The sequence below is a fragment of the Centrocercus urophasianus genome, unplaced genomic scaffold (genome assembly GCF_019232065.1).
Source record: "Centrocercus urophasianus isolate 14NV4802_14NV808 unplaced genomic scaffold, USGS_Curo_1.0 seq_733, whole genome shotgun sequence".
In the NCBI taxonomy this organism is placed as follows: Eukaryota; Metazoa; Chordata; class Aves; order Galliformes; family Phasianidae; genus Centrocercus; species Centrocercus urophasianus.
Genome location: NW_024885348.1, coordinates 67,449 through 75,589, shown reverse-complemented (window position 1 = coordinate 75,589; position 8,141 = coordinate 67,449). Strand labels below are relative to the sequence as shown.

At 54.8% G+C, this 8,141-nt stretch overlaps 2 protein-coding genes across 2 annotated transcripts; one reads left to right on the top strand and one right to left on the bottom strand.

Moving 5' to 3' along the window:
* Window positions 1-8: 8 nt before the first annotated feature.
* Window positions 9-2,338, top strand: LOC122170895 (acrosin-like; the record flags this gene model as incomplete). Its single annotated transcript, XM_042838149.1, has 5 exons — window positions 9-28; window positions 102-299; window positions 804-1,069; window positions 1,325-1,482; window positions 1,894-2,338. Coding segments are annotated over 5 exons (984 nt in total), but the record flags the coding sequence as incomplete, so codon positions are not given.
* Window positions 2,339-3,342: 1,004 nt separating this feature from the next.
* On the bottom strand, window positions 3,343-8,101 carry LOC122170894 (rab-like protein 2A). Its single transcript, XM_042838148.1, has 8 exons — window positions 7,988-8,101; window positions 7,881-7,910; window positions 7,684-7,763; window positions 6,686-6,765; window positions 5,164-5,275; window positions 4,292-4,389; window positions 4,018-4,101; window positions 3,343-3,737 (listed from the first exon to the last, which is right to left on the bottom strand). Exons 1-8 carry the CDS (start codon window positions 8,092-8,094, stop codon window positions 3,657-3,659), a joined length of 672 nt encoding a protein of 223 aa, XP_042694082.1. The 5' UTR covers window positions 8,095-8,101; the 3' UTR covers window positions 3,343-3,656.
* Window positions 8,102-8,141: the final 40 nt, after the last annotated feature.

Below are 8,141 nucleotides of genomic sequence, written 5' to 3'. Positions count from 1 at the left end.
CGGCGCACAGCTTCTCCGGCAGCTGCGAGTGAGTGGCCGGCGGCGCCTCGTGGGGAGGGACGGCGGTTCAGATGCAAAACCTGACGTGTTTCTCCTTGCAGCACCTGCGGGCTCCGGCCCCTGGCTTATCAGTACGGGGGAACGCGCGTCGTGGGCGGCACTGATGCCCCACAGGGGGCCTGGCCGTGGATCGTTAGCTTGCAGAGCACATGGTACGTCGGCACCGGACACATATGCGGAGGATCCCTGATTACGCCGCAGTGGGTCCTCACAGCGGCGCACTGCTTCGACCACGCAACGTAAGGGCCGTCCCCTTCCCTGCCTTACAAACAGTGCGGGCAGTCCTGGGTGCCTTCCTGGTGGTGCGTGCCACAGCTTCCAGCAGCCCTTAGCTCAGTAAGCCTCATGCCCAAGGCACACCTGGGATGTCACAGCCCTTGTAGGACAGCTTTCCTCCCTCCTGCATAGTAGAGATAGCAGGGAACTGGAGAAATGGTTTGAAGTCGAGGGAGGGCAGCTGGAGGTTGGATGTCAGGGGGAAGTTGTGTGCTGTGAGAGCGGGGAGGGGCTGGAACAGCTGCCCAGAGAGGCTGTGATGCCCCGTCCATCCCTGGAGGTGTTGGAGGCCAGGTTGGATGGGGCCCTGGGCAGCCTGGGCTGCTGTGCAATGCGGAGGTTGGTGGCCCTGCGTGTGGCTGCAGGGTTTGGAGCTTCGTGATCCTTGAGGTCCCTTCCAACCCTGGCCATTCTGTGATTGTGATGTTGCCACGTTTCTTCTGACCTTTCCTCTGCCCTTCTTCCAGCCCTGACACACCGTGGCACGTGGTGATCGGTGGCCACGATCTGAAACGCCTGGGCCCCGAAGCGGTCGTGCGCAACGTGGTGCGGGTAATCCCACATGAGTACTATCACAGGAACACCATGGCTAACGACATTGCGCTGCTCGAATTGGACCAACCTGTCCACTGCAGCTACTACATCCAGCTGGCCTGCGTGCCCGACGCCTCGCTGCGAGTGTCAGAGCTCACAGACTGCTACGTCAGTGGCTGGGGACACATGGGGCTGAGATGTGAGTACACAGAATGCACGGGTGTCCCGAGTGAAAGCTTGGCACGCTGCTGAAACAGCATCCCTGATGGCAGGTAGAAACCCAGTGACACCATAGGGATGTATCTATGGAGAGGTGTGGGTCTGACCCGTTTCCCAAAGCAGGGAAACGTCGGTGCATCTCGAGACACAGAGTCAAGATGTAGGGAAGGGCTTCACCCACAAACAGGGTAATGGGCCAGGAGCTGGTGGTGCCAATTGTGCTCTGTGCTCACAGCTCTACAGGAATACGTGGAACCGTACCGTGTCCTGCAGGAGGCCAAGGTGCAGCTCATTGACCTCAACCTCTGCAACAGCAGCCACTGGTATGCTGGGGCTGTCCATAGCCACAATGTGTGTGCTGGTTACCCGCAGGGCGGCATCGACACCTGCCAGGTAGGAGCTGCACACCGACACACAGCTCTGCTCTCCTTGCAAGCCACCCTCCCAGCACTGGGCGCCCATCAGAGTTCACCTCCCCTTCCCATCTGCAGCTCCTCAGACTCCCTGTACCCCACATACCTGGGATTCTGCCCAGAGAGCCCCCCTGGTGCCCTGTAGGTCTGGACCCAATCCTGGAAAACCCCTTTCCCCCACAGCCTGGATCACTGCACAGAGATGAGGGAGGAAGGGAGGGCTACCTTCCAGACCCACAGTCCCCTTCCAGAAGCCTTTTTAGGCTCTGGAACCCAAGCAAAGCTTTTCTGTGCAGGGAATGTAGCTCTAGGGAGCACTGTGAGAGGGGAGCCAGCTCTGCTGCTGATGTGGCAACCCAGTCACACTTTGGGCTTCTCTCCTCCACCACAGGGCGACAGCGGTGGTCCTCTCATGTGCAAAGATAAAACTGCTGACTACTTCTGGCTCATCGGTGTGACCAGCTGGGGGAAAGGCTGTGGGAGGATACAGCAGCCTGGAGTCTATGCCTCCACTCAGTACTTTCGCAACTGGATCCTGGTACAGATGGGATTGCTTCCAGCAGAAACGCCTACTTCAACATCATACCCAGTCTATACCTCAACCTCCTACCAGAGGCCCAAACCAACGTACTCAAACCCATTTAGACCGTGCCCATTTCCACGCCAGAAAGTCCTGGATTTCTTTAATCTGCTCCAGGAGCTCCTGCAGGGTTTAAGAGGAAAGAAAGCTTAATTGGCTGCATGGCCCACAGCAGGCTGCAAAGCACCACGATCCTTTTCTTTGGGATAATGCCCAATGGCACCCCAAGTGCCAAAGCCCTGCTCTGTCCCATCCATCCCCCTCTGACTGCACACAAACACTGAAGTTGACTTGGTTGGATAAATAAAGCTTATTTTCACAGCTACCCGTGTCTCTGCTCAGTTCAATCTCCTGTGCCAGGCAAAGGCTTCCACACCCTGCAATGCAAAGCGAAGCTGCGTGCAGACTGCAGGCCACAAAAAGGAGAGAGTGGCCCACGAGGGCTGAAATGGTGCCTGCTCAGGGAAGGGGACACAATGGGACAGGTTGTAGGTGAGCAGAAGTCTCAGGGACAGCAGCTGCAACATCAAGTGTCCCTCAAGTGCCAGCTACTGGTGAGGTGTGGGTGTGGGGGGGTGTAATGCACCAGGCAACTCAATGCCAGGCCAGCTCAAATGGCAGGAGAACCAATCTGGGAAGAGCTAATGGCTGCCCCTGCGAGTGTGCAAGGAACCTCATGACACCCAGCCACCAGACATGAGCTGGATGCCATTTCTACGCTGTTATTTGAAGGATCTGCAGACTTGCTCTGCACATCTAGAGAGTAAAGCTGCATTTATTTGTCACTGCTGACCGCCAGTCCCAGTAACTGGAGAGGGATTCACGGTCACATGTTCATGCAAGGGCAGCACTCTGTCCATCCTGATGTGTTTTGCCATCCACATCAGAGTCCTGGTGTGTGTCTGTCTGCACCTGGGACACACAGCATGTCACCACGTGGGAACAGCAGCAGCCACATCCATCAGCCTGGGCTGGGAGACACCTTGTAGATACGAGACCACACCACGAAGCTCCAGAGGACCTACAAGGAGCAATTCCTTATGTCTAGAGATCCACTGGATCTCTCTGGCCCACGGCAGAATGGAGAAGGGAAACTCAAAGGAACTCTACAAGGAGGTGCAAAGAAACTCACAGGGGTGCACAGAGGCTGGGCTGTGAAAGGAAGGGGAGGGCTGGTGGTTGGACTCGCGTTGTGCAGCAACTCAACTGCCTCGTAACAAAACTGCAAGAAGACTCCAACCTTTCTCTTTTTTCTTTTAATGAAAAAAAAAGTCTTTAGTAACTATTTTCTGTGGTAGGTACCATTAAAGTCTCTGGGCAGGACCCTCCCTGCAGGTACACGAGTGGCTCAGCTCTCCCAGCAAGCTTTGTCTCGAAGAAGCACACGGATGCTCGCGCTGCTGCCTCGACTGCGAGGCACAGGGAGTCAGGGCCCAGCCAAGGGAGATGGTGCCCAGTCTCCCCATCACCAGAGATCTCAGGGCACGAGAAAAATCACTTTCCCCTGCAGAGGTGAGCTCCTGTAGCCCCTGACAACTGGAGCAGAGAGAAAAGATGGACTCCAAATGCGGTCCTTAGGAGGATGGGGGCTTTTCTTCAGGGCAGCTCTCCTCTTGATCCGACACATTCTCACTCGTCTTCTCCAGGTCAAAGCTCTGTAAAGAAGTGAGACAAGAAAATGCTGAAGAGCACGACAGCTACACTCTGCTACAGCTTTCAAAACCAGGCTAAAGCAGCATAAGTTCTTCAGAGGGTCACCACCTCACCCCTTCCCACCTAGATATGAGCAGCACCCAAACCCGGCGCTGTCAGCATAAGGCAAATCTTTCAGTTCCTGTGAGATTTTCACCCTTTGGTACAGGCTCTGCTTTCCCCAGGGGGAAGAGCTGCTAACCACCTCACGTTCTACTCCCTGCACTTCTCCTCCTTTCTTACCTCCAGTTCTTGCATGACCTCATCCATGAAATCTCCTGAATTCTGTTTGTAAGTAACCGCCAGCTTGATGGCATCATTGAAGAGCTGACAAGAAAGGGAACACTTTGTCACTCAAAGCAAAGAGTGATGGGACTCCTTAATGTACAAAAACTGCTCCCATGGGGGAAAAAAAACCCAACTCTACAACTGCTAATAGTCAGAGGGACTGCCCCATTCCCTACTCCGTGCTCACAGCCCTCCACGGACAGGGCTGAGACAAACAGCTGTGTTTTACCTTCACTACATTGGTGCCATCTGCAGCAGACACAAAGTAAAAGGGCAAACTGAACTTCCGGGCAAAGCTGAAGCTTTTCTGGGTCATCTTCATATCCGCTGAGGGGAAAAAAATGAAATGGAGAAATAGTCAGTAAGGCACTGGTATAGAAAGAATGGGAAATGGGAAATGGTTTGAAGCTGAGGGGGGGCAGCTGGAGGTTGGATGTCAGGGGGAAGTTGTGTGCTGTGAGAGCGGGGAGGGGCTGGAACAGCTGCCCAGAGAGGCTGTGATGCCCCGTCCATCCCTGGAGGTGTTGGAGGCCAGGTTGGATGGGGCCCTGGGCAGCCTGGGCTGCTGTGCAATGCAGAGGTTGGTGGCCCTGCCTGTGGCTGCAGGGTTGGAGCTTTGTGAGCCTTGAGGTCCCTTCCAACCTGGGCCATTCTGTGATTCTTTCTGTGAAAGAATGCCAACAAATGCAGGGATGGTGGAACAGATGCAGACTGGAACCTAAAGCAGCTATCAAGGCCTCCCCTTTGCAGTACAAAGCCATGTGGACCCTCCACAAAAGCCAGAGGGCTTTAAAAGCGACAGCATCAGCAGGCAGCTGACAAGAAGACAAAGAAAGGAACGGGCTCTTGTTGCTTCATTCGTGGTGCTTGATGCAGCCTGGAGGAAAGGCTCTCATTAGTGAGATGAATCATGCTCTAAGCTCCACCACTGAGCCAAATGAACCTGCACAGACCTGGCTATTTATCTGGTAACATACAGCCCCGAGGGACTAATCCTCAAGGATGTATTGGACCCAAGAGAAGCATGACATTCCTTCCCAACCAGGTAAGAAGAGAACACCTTCACAATCCTGAGGAGCTACAAGAAGAAGACACACTCACCATCAATTTTATTGGCCACCACAATGCAAGGGATCTCCGGGCGAAATTCTCTCAGCTCCTTGTACCAGTTGTTCAGGTTCCTGTAGGTGACTTTCCGCTGCACATCAAACACCTTCCAAAAAAGAACCAGCAAAAGGTGCAAAAGGGCAGCTCCTGTTAACCCACAGCACCAAACACATCTGCAGAACCCAGAATTCTGCCAGGAGGATGTCAGGGGAAGCTGCTGCTTGTTAGAAAGCGTGACAGAGGAAAGGGAGAATATCCAGCAAGCCCTGAAAAATGCAGCCTCTTTCTCTTTGCGTGATGCAGGCAACAATCCCTCGTTTGCCTTTACATTCTTAGCACCCAAAGCACTGGGACAGATCTGTTCTGCTGTCAGTGGGGTCAGATGTGAGGATTCTCCATTGTAACAATTACATTAAAGCACCAGTGGAGTTGGCTGATAAAGATACAAGCAATAAAGATGCAGTGAAAAGTTAGAGCAACAACACAGACCAAGAGACTTAAGTAGATTAGGAGTCAGGAAACAACACTCATTTGAGTTACAAAAAAGCTCAAAGCACGTGGAAATAAGGAGGGCAGCTGGAGGTTGGATGTCAGGGGGAAGTTGTGTGCTGTGAGAGCGGGGAGGAGCTGGAACAGCTGCCCAGAGAGGCTGTGATGCCCCGTCCATCCCTGGAGGTGTTGGAGGCCAGGTTGGATGGGGCCCTGGGCAGCCTGGGCTGCTGTGCAATGCAGAGGTTGGTGGCCCTGCGTGTGGCTGCAGGGCTGCAGCTTTGTGAGCCTTGAGGTCCCTTCCAACCCAAACCCAAATTCATCCTGTGAGTGCAGTACTTTGCAGAACACCTTAAGACAGTTTTGTACTCTACAATTCAACAGCCACATCAGACACAGAAGGAGAAAAGAGTGCCCTCTCCCCCACATCCCTTCTGACAGCACCGCTTCCAAGGAGGTGCATTTGGTCATAAACACCTCATTACTGGAAGGGCAGTGATGAAAGAAAGGAAACTGAGAAGGAAGCAAACTCAGGGAATGCAGTCAGAGCACTGCAGAATTATGCAGAACACACCAACCACACTGGCTTTGTCAGGTAAAAAAGAAGGAACAATGTGGGAAAATCTGTAAAACAACTGGAAGAGACAAAAAAAAAAAATAGTAGAGTGTAATTGTAAAAAGTAACATCCAGGCCAAACATCAGCTGGGATTTATCAGCCAAAATCCCACCAGATCACAGAATCCTAGAATGTGTGTGTTTGGTGGCCCTGCTAGGCAGGGGGGTTGGAACTACATGATCCTTGAGGTCCCTTCCAACCCGGGTGATTCTGTGATTCTGTGATTCTGTGATTCTGTAATGGCCTGGGTTGAAAAAGCCCACAGTGCTCATCTGGTTCCAAGCCCCTGCTGTGTGCAGGTCACCAACCAGCAGCCCAGGCTGCCCAGAGCCACATCCAGCCTGGCCTCCAATGCCTGCAGGGATGGGGCATCCACAGCCTCCTTGGGCAGCTTAGGACATCACCCTTACCATGATACAAGCGTGAGCTTTGTGGTAATAGGAGGCATGCATGCTCTGGAACCTCTCTTGTCCAGCTGTGTCCCAGAAATCTGTAAGATAAAAGGATAAATTAAACAAACAAACAAACAAACAAACAAAAAACTGACAAATTCAGGATGACACAACATCTCAACTTCTGTTTTCCTCACAACTTTAACCCAGGATGCAAACCCCAGCTCATCTACTCAAAGCCACAAGTTAGGTTTCATCTCACTGATCTGAAACATCCTGGGGACAAGAGTTACCACAAAACCAGGACCAGGCTGGGCAGAACAGCACCCCATGGGAGCTGCCCCACGCTGCAGCAGGGAACAGAGCGAGGCTGAAGGAGCTGCAGAGACAAATCATCACGGGATGTCCACAACCCCCACTCCCCTGCACTGTCGGTTACAGGAGGAAGAAGCAGATGATGGGGATTTGGCGTTTGTTCTCTTCAGGTTCTCTTCATAGAATGGTTTGGATTTGAAGGGACCTTTCAGACCATCTCATTCCAACCCCCTGCTGTAGGCAGGGACACCTCCCACCAGCCCAGGTTGCTCACAGCCCCACCCAGCCTGGCCTTCAATGCTTCCATGGAGGGGGCATCCACAGCCTCAAGGGGCAACCTGCTCCTTTGTCTCAAGGCCCTCACGGTAAACAATTTCTTCCTCATTTCTTCTCCCAGGAAGAGTGCTTTGCCCACGACAAAAATCAGCAGCGATCTGCCCATCCTTACCTCGACCCATAGACTTTTCTCACCTCGTTTTCTCCCCCTGTTCTTTTCAGGGCGGAGAACAAGCGGCACGCCACAGCCCGGCTATGAAACGGCTCTGCGATGCTGCTCTTCATTCCTCCATTTCGCTGCCCACACAGCGCCGGGCGGCACCCCCTGCCCACCGCCGGGAAGCCCCCGCGCGGCGCTTTGTGTCCCGGCAGCACCGCGGCCGTCCTGCCTTCCGACAGAGCTTCCGACAGGGCTCCGCACTTACCCACGAGCACCGCCTTCCCGTCCACTCGCGCTTGGTGTCGGTACAGCGTCAAGGCGAAGGTGGAGAGCTGCTGAGGGCGGCTGCGCCCGCGTTAAGGAGCCGTCGGATGAACTGTCCCCGCCGCCGCCGCCTCCGCCGCCGCCCGCCTCCCGCCCGCCCCACCGACACCTGAGGGGCGCGGCCGGAACCGCGGATACAACCCGTCCAGCAGGAACCTCTCGAGCAGCCTGCGGAGAGACAGCGCGGCCGTCAGGAGCCCCGCCAGGCCCGGCCCGGCGTCCGGGGAACGCGCGCGGCCACGCACTTGGACTTGCCCACGGCGCTGTCGCCCAGGCAGATGATCTTCACGGCCTCCTCGGCGCCGGCCTCAACCAGGGCCTCATCCCGGGGCTGCTCTGCTGCCTCCGCCATCGCTCCGCCGCTGCGTCCCCGCTGCTACGCGACACGCACGGCGCCGT